General features: G+C 46.5%; 1 protein-coding gene across 2 annotated transcripts; it reads right to left on the bottom strand.

Annotated features, from left to right (window-relative positions):
• Positions 1-988: 988 nt before the first annotated feature.
• Positions 989-11,656, bottom strand: rnf103 (ring finger protein 103). 2 transcript variants are annotated; one of them, XM_070553099.1, is made up of 7 exons: positions 11,023-11,656; positions 9,847-9,995; positions 8,906-9,021; positions 6,829-7,251; positions 6,584-6,720; positions 3,599-3,681; positions 989-2,128 (listed from the first exon to the last, which is right to left on the bottom strand). In XM_070553099.1, exons 1-7 carry the CDS (start codon positions 11,246-11,248, stop codon positions 1,187-1,189), a joined length of 2,076 nt encoding a protein of 691 aa, XP_070409200.1. In that variant the 5' UTR covers positions 11,249-11,656; the 3' UTR covers positions 989-1,186. The 2 variants fall into 2 exon arrangements, with proteins under 2 accessions (XP_070409200.1, XP_015817445.3); XM_015961959.3 differs by having other exon boundaries at positions 3,599-3,685; positions 6,588-6,720.
• Between the last annotated feature and the right edge of the window lie 5,497 nt (positions 11,657-17,153).

Below are 17,153 nucleotides of genomic sequence, written 5' to 3'. Positions count from 1 at the left end.
CAAAAGCCAGCAAAAATAACGCAACACGGCTTTTATTTTGAAATATACACTTTGCTGTTCTCGTCTCATTTCCTGTCTGGCTCATGTAATTTCCTCAACTTCATGACAAATCATCTCTGGAGCATCTGCACTTCAGTGGATGTGACTGCTCTGATTGGACTAAGAATTTCGATCTTTGCGAAAGCCGCATGGATGCAGATCTGCATCTGTTCCACACTTGCTATAAATGAGGCTTAAATGCGTTTTAGTGGGTCCAACGAGCCACTTGTGGCTCCAGAGCTGCAGTTTGAAGACCCCTGGTCTAAACAGAAATTGCACAGCCATGTCGACTATTGTGGTTTTAATGAGTTTTGTCAAGCAGCCTTACAGTCCTCTACAGTCCGGTGTTTCTTGTGCCCTAGATAACTTCTAGTAGGGCTGGGTGATACGGCCTAAAATCAATATCACGATATATTGAAGATTTCACCTCAATAACGATAAATGGAAGATAACTACAGGTATGTGCAGAAACAAAACTTGTCCACTAGATGGGGCTGTTCCGTGTATTACGTTGAGTCACATTTTTACGTGGCTGGAGGTGGAACAGCTTCTTAAAGGGACATGAACGTTTCCAACCTACACACATCTTCATTTTTTTTTAATTATCAAATTTATCGACATGGGATAAATTATCACAATAAGAGTCCGAAATTTCAATAACGATAAATTTTCGATTAATTGCCCAGCCCTAACTTCTATTAATAATGATGGATTAGATTTATATTGTGTTTTCAAGGCACCCAAATTAACAGACTTCTCTGTTTGGTGAAAAACAACCACATTTAGGAACATTTACTTTTAATAGGACAAGGAAGCAAAACGTGTTTGCATTGGTGTGTGAGTCTCCGCCACTAGCAAGTGCTTTAAAAGTGTCTGAATGTCTGGTGAAGGGGTGTCAGCCCTGGAAGAGTCTTCCTGTTGGTAGAAACCAAATCAGAGTCAGCAGAACTTGTGTTAGGTTCAGACTCTTTATTATAATTATTAGTCCAGAAGCAGGATATTCATGTTTTAACTCGTACAACAGAATCTGGTTGTTGCCTCCGCGGTCTTCATGACACAGATCCATAAAACATAAACTATTACTGCAGTGCCCATATCAGGTTTAGAACAAGCATCCAAAATCATAAGAGCAATGGCTTCATTTGGACTAATCTCCTGTCCCAGGATGCATCTGGGTCTGCGGTGCCAGGAAGCTGCTAACTGAGGCCCTTTTCTTCTTGTAGCTGGGCCAGCGGCAGACAGGACAACAGTGCCGGCCTGCTGCTAACCAGACCACAATGCACTGTTGATGGAAGGCGTGGCCACAGGGGAGACCCATCAGCAGCTCCTCCTCCATGAAGTTCTCCAGACACACCACACACTCGGAGCACAGAAGCATGTTAGCGGGCCACTGTGACCAATCACACTGCAGATGTGTAGGGGGCCTCGGGGAAGTGAGGTGAGGGCCCTTCAGCATCTTGTTGGCTGATGGTGAGTCCACAGGAGCAGCGCTGCCATCACTACAGCTCCTGTCAGCATCCACGCTGCTGCTGGCTGCTATGTGGACAACGGTGGGGTCGTCTGGATGTCCGCTGACTCCTGAATCAGAAGAAACAAATGGCTCTAAACACGAGCCATCATTTTCTATGTCCTGCAGCCCACCTGACACTCCATCTGCTCTGAGCCTCCAGGTTGGTAGAGCCTTTATGTAGTCTACATTTACCAAAGGACGGAGCCAGAGATCTGGAAAAGCTAGGCGCTCCAATAAGAAGCTTGGATCATCCTCCCAGTCTGATTGATCTGATGGAAACTGCTGCAACGACGCAATTGGGTGCAGAAGACAAGAAGTGTACCAGTCCCACAAACTAGCCAGCCACTCCAGGTTAGTGGAGCCGTCCTCTTGGTTCCGAGTGCCACAACGGCGTTTCTTCTCAAAGTAGTCGACCAGCAGGCCATGGGCCAGGTAGGTAGACAGGAAGAGAGCTGGGTGAGACGAGTAGAAGGTCCAGTCAGCTCGCACCAAACTTGCTAAGGTGGTGGTGTCAGCATAACGTAGCAGCTTCAGACTGAACCCATACAGCATGTCCAGGTAGGGTAGCTGAAGGAGGGCCTGCAGGAACATCAGATCAACCAGATATATCATCGTCATCAACATCTCAAATGTCATCAAGTTCAAAATGAGAGCTAGCTCAGCTGCAAGGAACAGTTGGCAGACTAGACGTTAAGTAAAGGTAGGCCACAGATTCAAACGCCCACACTGTTTACAGTGAAGACAAGCTGCAGACTTCAGTTGGGGATATAGTCAGGGGCTGGAAGGAATACTTCTGAGGACCTCCCCAATCCCATCGAGCAAGGGGACCTAGAGAAGGATCAACCAATCCCCGGAGAAGCTGCTGAGGTATTCAAATATCTCTGTGGAGCTCCGGGGGTTGATGAGTTCCATCTTGAGTATCTCAAGGTTCTGGGTGTTTTAGGACTCTTGGTAGACACGTGCTTGCAACATTGCATGAGCATAGGACGGGGTGTCTGTGGAGAGCAGAATGGCAAGGTGGTCTCATTTTTTAAGAAAGGGGACCAGAGGGAGTGTTCCAACAACGGGGAGTTCCCACTCCTCAGTCTCTCCAGAAAGGGCTGGTTGATAGTAGATGTTACAAATAAGATGAAGCAATGCTATTTGTGTCTTGGCCATAGAACTGTGAAACTGATCTTGACCATTGCTAAGGTGCTGGAGAGAGCACGACAATTCCCTAACCTGTCCATGTGCACATCGTTGATCTGGAGAAGCCCCATGACTGTGTCCCCAGGGGAACTCAGGAAGAATGGGGTGGATGGCCCTGCCTCTCAGTCCCCTAACCAAGAGAGATCGAGTCTGGTCCACATTGCCAGCATTGAGTCGGACCAGTTCCCGGTGAGGGAACTTGCAGCATCTGCAGTGATGCGGACGCTGAACCAATCTGCTGTGGTGAAAGGGGGCTACTCCAGATAGTAAAGCTCTTGATTCACAGGCTGATCTTTGTCACAATCCTTAACTATGGTCAAGAGCTTTGGGCAATGACCAAACACAAGTGGCAGAGGTTCCTCCATAGGATGGCCGGGTTCAGCCTTAAAAGGTATGCCGAGGAGAGCGGACATCTGGGAGAGTCTCAAAGTAATGCCACTACTCCTCCATGCCTAAAGGATGTGATTTGAATATTTGGTCAGCCTGCCTCTAAGGAGAAGTGTTCCTGGCATGTCTTGTTAGCAGGAGGCCCCCAGGTCGACCCAGGACATGCTGGAGAGATTAAATATCCATGCTGGCCAGGGAACATCCTGGGATCCCACTGATGGCCCTGGTGGAGGTTGCTGGGGGGAGAGTGGCTGAGACCCCCCACGACCCAGATAAGCAGATAAAACTGGACATAGGGTTGGAACATTATGTGACTGTCCAGCTAGTAAATATGCGCTGGCTCAGTGAGCAGCACCAACAGCAAGCAGTCTGATCAGAACCTATACAGGATTTAGTTATTAGCATTCTCAAGGCTTAGAAAAATTTAATCACCTTCAATGTAAACATTTGTAAAAGGTTAGAATGGTCTCTTACCAGAACAGGAAGCCAAGACACCAGCAGTATGGAGTTGTAGGTTCCAAGTGTTCGGATCAGGACCACAAATCGTTTAACTGTTGCTCCCTGTCCGCCAAAACACATTTTATGAACTCATGTCAGGATTTTCACCAAGAAACTAAATATTTACAATCCTGATCGACTCATTTCAGTTTCATAGAAGCCCCGACTAACTGCCCCGTCCCCCATAGTCCTGGACTAACTGCCCCGTCCCCCATAGTCCTGGACTAACTGTCCCATCCCCCCATAGACCCCCACTAACTGCCCCGTCCCCCATAGTCCTGAACTAACTGCCCCGTCTCCCATAGTCCTGGACTAACTGCCCCGTCTCCCATAGTCCTGGACTAACTGCCCCGTCTCCCATAGTCCTGGACTAACTGTCCCATCCCCCCATAGACCCCCACTAACTGCCCCGTTCCCCATAGTCCTGAACTAACTGCCCCGTCCCCATAGTCCTGGACTAACTGTCCCATCCCCCCATAGACCCCCACTAACTGCCCCGTCCCCCATAGTCCTGGACTAACTGTCCCGTCCCCCATAGTCCTGGACTAACTGTCCCATCCCCCCATAGACCCCCACTAACTGCCCTGTCCCCCATAGTCTTGGACTAACTGCCCCGTCCCCCATAGTCCTGGACTAACTGTCCCATCCCCCATAGTCCTGGACTAACTGCCCCGTCCCCCATAGTCCTGGACTAACTGCCCCGTCCCCCATAGTCCTGGACTAACTGCCCCGTCCCCCATAGTCCTGGACTAACTGCCCCGTCCCCCATAGTCCTGGACTAACTGTCCCATCCCCCCATAGACCCCCACTAACTGCCCCGTCCCCCATAGTCCTGGACTAACTGCCCCGTCCCCCATAGTCCTGGACTAACTGTCCCATCCCCCCATAGACCCCCACTAACTGCCCCGTTCCCCATAGTCCTGAACTAACTGCCCCGTCCCCATAGTCCTGGACTAACTGTCCCATCCCCCCATAGACCCCCACTAACTGCCCCGTCCCCCATAGTCCTGGACTAACTGTCCCGTCCCCCATAGTCCTGGACTAACTGTCCCATCCCCCCATAGACCCCCACTAACTGCCCTGTCCCCCACAGTCTTGGACTAACTGCCCCGTCCCCCATAGTCCTGGACTAACTGCCCCATCCCCAAAGTCCTGGACTAACTGCCCCGTCCCCCATAGTCCTGGACTAACTGTCCCAACCCCCCATAGACCCCCACTAACTGCCCCGTCCCCCATAGTCTTGGACTAACTGCCCCATCCCCCATAGTCCTGGACTAACTGCCCCGTCCCCCATAGTCCTGGACTAACTGTCCCATCCCCCCATAGACCCCCACTAACTGCCCCGTTCCCCATAGTCCTGAACTAACTACCCCGTCCCCATAGTCCTGGACTAACTGTCCCATCCCCCCATAGACCCCCACTAACTGCCCCGTCCCCCATAGTCCTGGACTAACTGTCCCGTCCCCCATAGTCCTGGACTAACTGTCCCATCCCCCCATAGACCCCCACTAACTGCCCTGTCCCCCATAGTCTTGGACTAACTGCCCCGTCCCCCATAGTCCTGGACTAACTGCCCCGTCCCCCATAGTCCTGGACTAACTGCCCCATCCCCAAAGTCCTGGACTAACTGCCCCGTCCCCCATAGTCCTGGACTAACTGTCCCGTCCCCCATAGTCCTGGACTAACTGTCCCAACCCCCCATAGACCCCCACTAACTGCCCCGTCCCCCATAGTCTTGGACTAACTGCCCCATCCCCCATAGTCCTGGACTAACTGCCCCGTCCCCCATAGTCCTGGACTAACTGCCCCGTCCCCCATAGTCCTGAACTAACTGCCCCGTCCCCAAAGTCCTGGACTAACTGCCCCGTCCCCCATAGTCCTGGACTAACTGTCCCGTCCCCCATAGTCTTGGACTAACTGTCCCATCCCCCCATAGACCCCCACTAACTGCCCCGTCCCCCATAGTCTTGGACTAACTGCCCCGTCCCCCATAGTCCTGGACTAACTGCCCCGTCCCCCATAGTCCTGGCATAACTGTCCCATCCCTCCATAGACCCCCACTAACTGCCCCGTCCCCCATAGTCCTGAACTAACTGCCCCGTCCCCATAGTCCTGGACTAACTGTCCCATCCCCCCATAGACCCCCACTAACTGCCCCGTCCCCCCATAGACCCCCACTAACTGCCCCGTCCCCCATAGTCTTGGACTAACTGCCCCGTCCCCCATAGTCCTGGACTAACTGCCCCGTCCCCCATAGTCCTGGCATAACTGTCCCATCCCCCCATAGACCCCCACTAACTGCCCCGTCCCCCATAGTCCTGAACTAACTGCCCTGTCCCCATAGTCCTGGACTAACTGCCCCGTCTCCCATAGTCCTGGACTAACTGTCCCATCCCCCCATAGACCCCCACTAACTGCCCCGTCCCCCATAGTCCTGGACTAACTGTCCCATCCCCCCATAGACCCCCACTAACTGCCCCATCCCCCATAGTCCTGAACTAACTGCCCCGTCCCCATAGTCCTGAACTAACTGCCCCATCCCCATAGACCTGGACTTACTGCCCCGTCCCCCCATAGACCTGGACTAACTGCCCCATCCCCATAGTCCTGGACTAACTGCCCCGTCCCCCCATAGACCTGGACTAACTGCCCCGTCCCCCATAGACCTGGACTAACTGCCCCATCCCCCATAGTCCTGGACTAACTGCCCCGTCCCCCCATAGACCCGGACTAACTGCCCCGTCCCCCATAGACCTGGACTAACTGCCCCGTCCCCCTTAGTCCTGGACTAACTGCCCCGTCCCCCCATAGACCCGGACTAACTGCCCCGTCCCCCATAGACCCAGACTAACTGCCCCGTCCCCCATAGACCTGGACTAACTGCCCCATCCCCCATAGACCTGGACTAACTGCCCCATCCCCCCCCATAGTCCTGGACTAACTGTCCCGTCCCCCATAGACCAGCCTGTGTGATGAAGAGGTCCATCCAGGACAGCAGGTTGATCAGAACCAGGCTGAGGACAAACAGATCGTTGACTTCTGGCTGGACTGAACGCAGGAAAGTGTCCATTGCAGCAAGGGACAGGAACTCCCCGGTGCTAGGCGGACGGGGACATAGTAGGACGGAAGACAAGGACAGACACCATGAATGAAAACATTATTCTCTTTCTGAGCCTGAATAAAGGATGAGTCTGTCCGATCGTCACCTGTTGCCGTAGCGATAGATGCCCTCAGGCATTTTGAGAATGTAAGCTGGACTTTGAGTCACTCCGATGTCCAACAGGCTGCTGCGGTTGTCCCACTGACGAACATCCACAAATATGAACTCAATCCTCCCGGTGAACTTGACCGACAGTGAGGAGAAGAAAACCGGAGGCTGGGCCAGATGAGCAAACAAGAACATCTTTATGGACCGAGCCGGGTCAGAGTGCCACTCCTCCATCAGCTGCTCAGAGTGTCGCAGGGTTTTGATCCGATGGGCCACATGAGACGTCATCCAGCGGAAGATCCGTTCAATTTCAACGTACTGATGGGTGTACTCTTTTAGCATGACCTTTCCCTTCGATGCTGAAGTCTGCGGCGCTGACATGACGAGAGTCGAGCGCTGCCAGCCCCGCTTCATGCACGAGCTGAACCAGAAACAGAGCAGAAGGTCAGATTCTTCTAGGGCTGAAACACAACCACTGCAGCAGACGGGACTTGAACCTGCAACCCTCTGGTAACGGGGCAGGCAATTAACTCTACTGCCACCATCGCCCCTGGAATATTAAAGGATATATGATCTCAAAGATGTTTAGGACCTTCTAAAACAATTAAGAGTTCATCACAATGCACGTGTGAACTACGAAACAGTCGTTTTCTGTGATTCAACCAGAAATAAATCTATTTTGCTATTTAAACTTTAACCAAAGGCTACATTTAAAGCATAAAAAAACTCCTTTATGACAAGTAAGTCACGCTATTGATGTTGTTGTTGATGTTGATGAATGAACCATCCTTAGGTATGATCGGGGGACCGTGAACATGAAGCAACTGATCATATTTGCCTTTGTTGATTTGATTTTCTTTTAGCCGACTTTTCCATTTGCTTGAGCTCTTAGATGTTTTCTCTCTGTTTTAGTTTACTTGAGTCAGACTCACTCGTTTATAAAATAGGTCTAGAATAACCAAATTCATCACTCTGATACTTTTAAGTAGGGATGGGTACCTTTGACATTTGAGTCGATCCGGTACTAATTCCCGGTACCTAGGAATCGATACCGGTACTTAACGGTACCAATTTTCGATACTTTTGAGTGTTTATTATTTTAATTCTCTTTTATAATTAAATATATATTTTTCTCAATATATAACAATATTTGATAAATATCACGATAAATAACATTCAACTGTTTGTATTTTAACATCGTCCTTGTAGTTTTATAAGCTGATAATTAAACTGAAGCAAACATCTTTACTGTGAACTAAATTTACTGTGTATCTTCATTCCTTTTGCAGTCTTTTTTCATTTGATTTTTCCTACTGGGAAGTTTGAATTTCCGAGGAGAAATCAAATGCACCATTAGCTGATAACAATGGTGGCAATGGAAGCTAACATACCAAGCTAACGTTATCTTAAACAGTTTATTTAGCTGCTGGAGCAGATTAAAACGATGATGCCTCACACTTGGATCGTTGTCGCTGGTTTCATCTTCACCCGTCACATTTAGTAAAGTGAAGCCAAACTTTAGAGCGTGTTCATGTTCTTCTAGTCGGGAATTCGGAGTTCCGAGGAGAAAGCGAACGCACCATTAGCGAAACGGAAGCTAACATATCAAGCTAATTATATTTACCTACCGGAGCAGATTAACATGAGGATGTCTCACTTAGATCGTTGTCTGTCGCTGGTTTCATCATCACCCAGTTACCCATCACATTTAGTGAAGTGGACCCAAGCTTTAGCATGTGTTCTTTCTACCATGCTGCTCTGTTTACAACTGGCTCACAGGGACCGACGACATAACGCTCTTGCGCATGCGCAGCTGTCTAGGCAAGTTCTCGTTATGAAGGACGGGTACCGAAACGAGGCACCATTTGAAATGACGTGAATCGGTGCTCGGTCGGTACCTTAAAAAGTACCGAATTCGGTACCCATCCCTACTTTTAAGGGTCATAAATGTACGCAGATGTGTTTATAAACTTCTAACAGAGCCTAAGGACACCCTGATTTAGGTCGTCAGGAGCTTGAAAATGACAGAGGAATCATCAGGCCAAGTTTGATTTGGATCTTTACGTGATCCTCACCTATTGTCACTGGAGCAGTTAAAGGTTCCAGTCCTGATACCAAACTGAGTTACTTTCTGAACCATCTTCCCCCAGTTGGACTGACTGAGTGGAGCCTCCTGGTTCTGGGCTATGACCTGCAAACACACATGAAGAGAAGGTCAAACGTCGGGCTGAACACACTGATCAGATTCTACAGTTTGATGCGTTGTTGATTTAAGTTGTTGTTATTGTTGTTGTTAGCCTCAAGGGCAACATGCCGATTATCACTTGTAAGTCGCTTTGGACAAAAGCGTCTGCTAAATACATAAACATATAAGTTATCTGGCAGGTGATCCGCTGGGCCCCACTGCACGGCTCTAGTGTGAAGGGTCCTCTTTAAATGTCCTTTGACTTTCCGAGGCAGTGGGACGAGACAATGTCGTCCAACATGAACCAGTACACCTGCCAGTTTACTGCTGCGTGTACGTATCGACATACCACAATAAAAATATAACCACTAGCTGACCAAAATGACTCATCTTTGCCTGACCGGAGCGGTGCTGCAGTCACGCTAGCACCCAGCCTTTTGTGTGTGGCAGTAATCCAGGAGGGCACGGACGTTACCGGTCCCAAGAGGATATAATGTTGGAATATGTGGATCATCTTTAGATCCAACATCTGGGTGTTTATCACTAACCAGCCCCCGCAGTCTGTGCACCAGCCTTCTAAATGGTCCCTGCAGATCTGTGGTCCTCCTCACAGTTTCCATGGTTTAACGTTGCTACTTTAGTTAGAGATGCATGTGGTGCTCGGACATATGACTCAGACTTTTTGATGCAGCCGTGAAGGCAATCAGTATAGTCACTGGGACCACGAGGTCATCTCAAACACAGAGTAGAAAAATCTGAAATGGTTTAGAGCTTTTTAAAGTCAGACACTTACACTCAAGCCACAATTCTGCTTGTGTAAATGGTTTTCACCTGAACCAGCCAGATCCCATCTTTAGTGTCCTCCACCAGCTCGTAGAAATGGATCTCCCCACTGAACACCGTGGTACTGGAGTCCTCTGCCTCAGTCTGCTCATTCTCCTTCTTGATGGCTGAATACAGCTCCCCATGAGTCAGCTCTCCTGTGGCAGGAGGACGGGAGGCCAGAGGGAGCCATTTAGTCAAATGGTAAATGAACTGGAAGGAGCTGCTTAAAGAGCAGCAAAAGGAACAATAATCAAACTCAGAAAAGAATCAAACTCTAAAAAGGAACAACAATCAAACTCAGAAAAGGAACAATAATCAAACTCAGAAAAGAATCAAACTTAGAAAAGGAACAATAATCAAACTCAGAAAAGAATAATCAAACTCTAAAAGGAACAATAATCAAACTCAGAAAAGGAACAATAATCAAACTCAGAAAAGAATAACCAAACTCTAAAAGGAACAATAATCAAACTCAGAAAAGGAACAATAATCAAACTCAGAAAAGAAACAATAATCAAACTCTAAAAAGGAACAACAATCAATCTCAGAAAAGGAACAACAATCAAACTCTAAAAAGGAACAACAATCAAACTCAGAAAAGGAACAATAATCAAACTCAGAAAAGAATAACCAAACTCTAAAAGGAACAATAATCAAACTCAGAAAAGAATAATCAAACTCTAAAAAGGAACAATAATCAAAGTCAGAAAAGAAACAATAATCAAACTCAGAAAAGAAACAATAATCAAACTCAGAAAGGAAACAATAATCAAACTCTGAAAAGAATAATCAAACTCTAAAAAGGCACAATAATCAAACTCAGAAAATGAACTATATTCTAACAACAGAGTTTTCTACCAGCTGACAGACACAGTTTACATGTTTTACTGCGGGTTAATGAAGACGACTTATACTCTGTACTTTTAATTATTGTCCGTTTACATTTCTTGTAGCTGTTCTTTCATCTTTAGGCCTTAATGGAATAAAACTTGATTATTATTAATGTGACCCCCACCCCACCCCACCTACTCATACACAGAACACTGCACTGGATAGAACACAGGTATTTGGCCTGTACTCTATCCCAGTAACATTTACTCGAGTACAGTTTTGTAATATTTGCTCTCCTCATCACATTGAAAGCAGATAACGCAGAAACTACCACCTAGGTGTGACGGTTACCTGACTTCTCCACCAGGTTGCTGACCTCCTTCTTCTCAGCCAGTCCGGAGTATCCCAGTCCTCTGCACTCTAGGATGGTCTTCAGCTTCTTGTAGCTCAGGGAGACGGGATCCACCAGCTGCGTGGCGAACATACCAGTCTCATACCAAACCACTGCCTCGAAAAACCTGGCCAGCAAGAACAGCACCATGAAGTACAGGAGCAGAAAGAAGAGCTTCAGCCACATTTTCAAGGCGGACAGGAGCGCTGATTAAACGTTTCAGGTCGGCCTAAACGAGCGAGCAGGTCCAACAGCGACTAATCCTTCCCATCAAACACCAGAGTCATCTTCAGCAAGTTCACACCAGCTCTATTAGCAGCGTCCTAGCTCATGGACTGCTGTTAACCCCAGGCCTCGGACATAGCTAGCAAAACAAAAAGGCCTGGACTGCGCGCGCAGCTGCGCGTGACCGAGAAACTGGTGGGCACCTGTACAGCTACAACACCAGAGCCGGTCCCGCACCACCGGCACCAGGTTCGGTTCTGGAGGAGTTCTGTTCACCCCCACCTAGAAGCTCTTTCGGTTCTGACGTGTGAACGTAAACAAGACTCTTTCTTCTTTGGGGAACGGCAGAGAGGGCGCACCGAAAGCGTGTCGACTCGCTGCCCCCTGTTGGTTCAAAAACGTACACCTCAACCCTCACACCCTTCTTAACTCCAGTTTGTTCACACAAATGAAACCCAATCCGGCTTGACGAGAAAACAATATCCAGCATGATCATATTAGTCCTGGAACTAATAAAGTACTCAGATTTACTTTCAGATGACAGCTTCGTCCTTTTTTTTAGACTTTTACACAGCTTTTGACGCATTTGAACAGACATTTATCTGCGGTGCCTTAGAAAACTTTGGCTTTAGTCCATACTTTTGCTCCGCTATACAAATATTATATAAAAATGGAAATTGCTCAATCAGATTACACGTGAAACCCTCCCCCGATTTTTCCTTAAACGAGGAGTCAGACAGGGATGCAGGGGCGCCTCCGGAAATTTTTGATGGGGTGGCCAGATGGGGCCAAAGAAATTTTTGGGGTGACACACCAAACTGGTTCTTGTGGTAACTCTGGGAGAATTTAGCCTGTGGCGATGTACTGCATTTCACCTTTATTCATTTTTATTAAAATAACAGTACATTTCCAAAACTGTTGACGCTGCCATTTGAAGACAGGAGAAACGACGGCCAGTTACTCTTGACGGAGGAATGAACAAACACCATGCAGGCACTATTCAGTGGGGACCGGCAGTTGCTGCAGCAGCACCACGTCCTTTTATTTACGCATGCTCACAGATCAGTCACAGTTGTAAGAGCACAACTAATCAACAAAGCCTAACACCCCCACTTGCTCTTATACAGTGAACTTATTATCCATTATGACAAAATCAATTTACATTCCAAACAAACATTTCTTGAATCTTTCCATCTTGACCTTTGTTACAGACTTTGTTTAAACATCTGCAACCATGTCTGTTGTTGGACAATACTCAATAGTTATCTTTCCATCAGCATAGATCTAATAAAGTGATACTTCATGTCTATGTGTTTACATCTCTGACGACAGACTGGATTCTTAGACAAAACGATTGAACCTTGATTATCTCCAAAGATTTTTACAGGCACATAACATGCATCACTCAACCCTTTTATCAGTTGCAAAAGATATAAACTCTCCTGTACTGTGGCAACTAGAGCTATAAATTCTGCTTCACATGTTGAGAAAGCAGCACTTTGCTGTTTCTTTGTTTTCCAGGAGATAATAGAGCCATTTTTGTTGAAGCTAAAGCAGTAGCCTGTAGTGCTGCGTCTGGATCTGAAGCCCAATCTGCATCATTAAAAGCTACAAGTTCAAGCTTTTCTTCACTTTTTGTATAACACAGTTCTTGATTTATTGTCCCCTTTAGATATCTTAACACATGTTTTGTAGCTGTCAGGTGTTGTTCTTTTGGTTTGGACAGTGTAATGCCCAGCAATGGTCAGTTTTCACCTAAAAACTGACCTACATGCCACCGGTCACCGGAAGACATAAATTCCATTCTCTGAGATGGATTTCACATTCTACCTTCCAACAAGCAACAAGGTTCTGCAAACCTTGTTGACATTTCAGGAGGAACACGATGTCAGCCTGTGTTCCCAAACAAAGCCTTCTTCTGATAACACTGCAGGATTCCAAATGCCTCAGAATAAAGTGACTATTTTCAGCTCATATGAGTTAATCAATCGTGAAATGAATGAACAAGTGTTATATGAATTAATAATAATGTTTTGATTAATCTGTGCTTAAATCATTGTGGTTGAAATGAAACATTTTGATATTATGATCAGTAATGTTGGTTTAACAAGTGAATCATTATTTTCCGACAGCTCACACACTCAGACACGTGACGATGACACGGTTAAGCTAATATCCTGACACATTGCTTTCTGTTCCACGAATCAGAACTCGTGTATCTGACGCAAGGCGTGATGTTCTGAGGATTGCTTGTGAACACCCCTTAACATGGCACGTCCCGGTTGACCAAGAAATCATAATATGAGAATATTAAAACAGAGCTCACTAGACGGTGAGTCAGTTCTAGAGAAAGCTACGGACAGGACATCCGTAGTGAACCCTCTTTAACCCAGAGCATGTTTGACAAGCTGTCAAAAACCCTGCTAAAAGCTGCCTACAGCTGACACAGCAAAACGGTTCCCTCAGCTATTCAGAAACAGCTGTTCTAGACGCAAACAATTCCATCTATCTGTTGTGATCCAGGAGACGACTCTGGAACGACCTGGTCGTACTGCGGTCCTGTCTACAACCTCGGTACCTTGGGGTCAACCGACCCCCTCGACATCTCGGATCTGAAAGGGAGTCTCCTCAGAGGTACGCAGAGCACAGCCAGATTGCGTCTGATGCCGTTTTGATAAGAACCAACTTCATAGTTTAATGCAAACCAAATTCCTTTTCACACCCAGAACTCATTTCAAAGTCAAAGTCATTTATTGTCATTTCTACCACATGTGCAAGACATACAGAGAAACGAAATTGAGTTTCAGTACACAATTCAGAGATCAGACATACATAGGCAAGACAGATGACAAGAATTGGTGACTGCGGTCATTCGCAACATGAGTCCCGCTACCTTAATAGATGAAAAGGAATTACATGAGGATAGGTTGGTGGAGGGAAAAAACAGGCATATCATAGTTACACTCGACAGGGGCGTAGCTGTACTATGCAAAAAAAAAAACACCTCAGACATATATGCACGAACATCACAGTTACAAAACATCACAGATAACATCAGGCTCCGATAGGGAGGGGGGGGGTTCTGAATCCTCCAACGGGAGCTGCCAGTGTACGGCGCTTCAGTCAGCTGCAGTCAAACAGGTGGGAGGGAGAAATGAGGGACAGAGAGCACATTGAGTTCCTGCAGGTCGATGAACTCGAAGCAGAAGTCACAATCTGAAGGCGGGGGGGGGGGGGGGGGGGGGGGGTCGGGACACAGCATCTGTCAGCATTCCTCCTTTCGTGGGGGTGTGTTGATGGCAGCCTTGGAGGCTGCCTTGGCGTCAGATAAGGATAAACAAGACTTTGTTTAGGGCAGACAGAGATAATTTTCCTCTCTGCCTTGGAGTCTATTAAGTGGTCATTCATGTCCACCAGTGAAGCCAATTATACGTTCTAAACATCCCCACACTGTCCGGCGACCCTCTCCGAGATTACATCCATCTTGCGCACTAACACAGGCAACGGCGCGAGGACATTGTCCAGCTTACGGTTCACCTCGAGTAAAGTCCCAGTCTGTGAGGTCACCGCACGGGCGGCACATTCCGTGGGTAAGGGTCGCACTCCAATCGCTCCCGTCTTCCCAAATTTCCAGAAAACCAGATATCCTCCCACTCCAATCAGAAGAAATCCAGTGATCATCAGGCCGAATATCCACAAATCTTCCACGTCCTCGATGGACAACTGAGAGAGGCACACGATTTGCCAGACCTCCCAAGAATCAAGTGCATATCCCGCTGCGAATGTCCCCTCGGGACAGGTGGGAGCCCCCTTCTCCGTTCTCATCGTAGAAAAAATCTTATCAATCGCGTTGAATGACCAGTTAATTAAGTCCATTTTCCAAAAAGAAGTAGTGATTTCAGGAGAAATGCAGAGGAGTGCTCTGTAGGCAGACAGGACAGAGAGCCTTGGGGAAGAAGATAAGGGAGCTGAAGAAAAAGCGTCTGTACTCTCTGAGAGCTGGATGAGAGCCATATTTTCTTCTAGATACAAGGTTCTGATGAACACACATCATTAAATCACCATACATCACATCCCATCCACTTAGATTCATCCATCACAGTCATCCTATTTAACTTGTCTTGTTTTTATTTATTTAGAAAATAAATTTCTTATCTTTTATAAACCTGACTGTCTGAATTGAGACAAAGTGTGTTTGATCCCTGAAAAAGCAAAGAATCCTAAAATGTTCTGATTAAACATCCAAAAACTAATAAGGTTTATATCCTATATTTATATAGAGTATCACAGCTTATTGGTCATTAGTAAAGGTAGTATATCGAGCTTAAAAGCAACAACATTTACCACTCTACAACAGATACAGGAAAGTTTACTAACAATCCAACATATGTCAGGCCTTGTACAGGTCATTACATAGATTAAACTGCCAACCATCTCAATACCATTTTGCATCAACAGATTCACCTTCATCATCTGCAACAAGGAGATCATCAACCCAGATTAACAGATGAGTTTTTCCATATTCTGTTTGTTTACTATAAACACAACGATCTGCTTCATTCTGTATAAAACCACTTTTGCAAAGACAATCATGCAGCCTTTTATTCCAGTTCCTCCCAGACTGCTTTTGACCATATAAGGATTTGTTCAACCGTCACACAGGGCTGGATTATCGTTGCAGGGGCCCCTGGGCACGATGTGTTTGTCTGAGATTCAATAGCCATCAGTGACAGTGCACTGAGGCGCTAGTGAGTTTGTGTTGTTCTCAGTTCATTTTTTATTCTTGCCATTTGTGAAATGATCGTTCCCCTTCACAATTTGTGACTAGTAGAGTTAGAAAAACCCGCAGGGCCACAAACACATTAGGGAAGATGGACTGTAGACCATTTTTTTTAACCTGAAAAGATCCTGGTTCTACTTATATTACATTATGTGGACTCTCCAGGATTATTGGAGCTCTGATTGTTGATGCGCTCCAGACAGATGCGTCCTGAGCATGGCCACAGTAACATTATCAAATTAGGTGTTGCCACCTCAGAAACAAACTTAACACGCGATCGTTCATGTCAGCTCATATCCTTTTATGCTTTCTGTCTTTTATTTGTGCCTGATGCGCCTCGCTGCTGCGGAGCGGAGCGCATCAGCTGTTTCGTCCTCCGGTGACTTCACCTCACCGGTGCGGTCAGCGCGCTCTCCGCTGTACTGTTTGCGGTTGGTAGATCTTTTAGAACTGCAGTTCAAAGGTAACTCATAAGGAAAATATATGGAGCCAGGTAGCAGTTTTTCTTTAGGATTGAGAGGAGATGTAGGAAGATAATAAACACACATATATGAAGGATTGGACTTCATCCCATTTAACAGAATAATCTCCCAATTTGGAAGAGATAAGAATAGCTTTATAGAATATCACCAAATTAAATCTGTAAACAAAAAATAAAGCTCAATAAAATCGATTTATAAACACCACCAAGGGTATTAGACTTCTGTAATCTCAAACCCCCAAACTACTGTCTAAAGTATATAAGACACTGTCCAAAATAGACGATAGAATAGCAATCCTTATTGAAAAATGGGAGGTGGATCTATCAGTCAGCTTTGACCAGAACTTCTGGTCCCAAACTTGTTTAAAACTTTTAAAATGATCAGACACTCCAATTTACAATTAATTCAGTACAAAATTCTACACAGAGTACACTATACAGGTCATCGGATGTTCAAGATGGGGTTTGTGTCGTCTGACACGTGTACACACTGCACAAACCATGTTCAAATTCAAATTCAAAATTCAAAAATACTTTATTAATCCAAGAGGGAAATTGATTGCTGTAGTAGCTCAGAATAATAATAACAATCAAGTCATCAAAGA

The sequence above is a fragment of the Nothobranchius furzeri genome, chromosome 1 (assembly GCF_043380555.1).
Source record: "Nothobranchius furzeri strain GRZ-AD chromosome 1, NfurGRZ-RIMD1, whole genome shotgun sequence".
Taxonomy (NCBI): Eukaryota; Metazoa; Chordata; class Actinopteri; order Cyprinodontiformes; family Nothobranchiidae; genus Nothobranchius; species Nothobranchius furzeri.
Note: the sequence above shows the minus strand (reverse complement) of the source record. Positions and strands in the feature narration are given on the sequence as shown.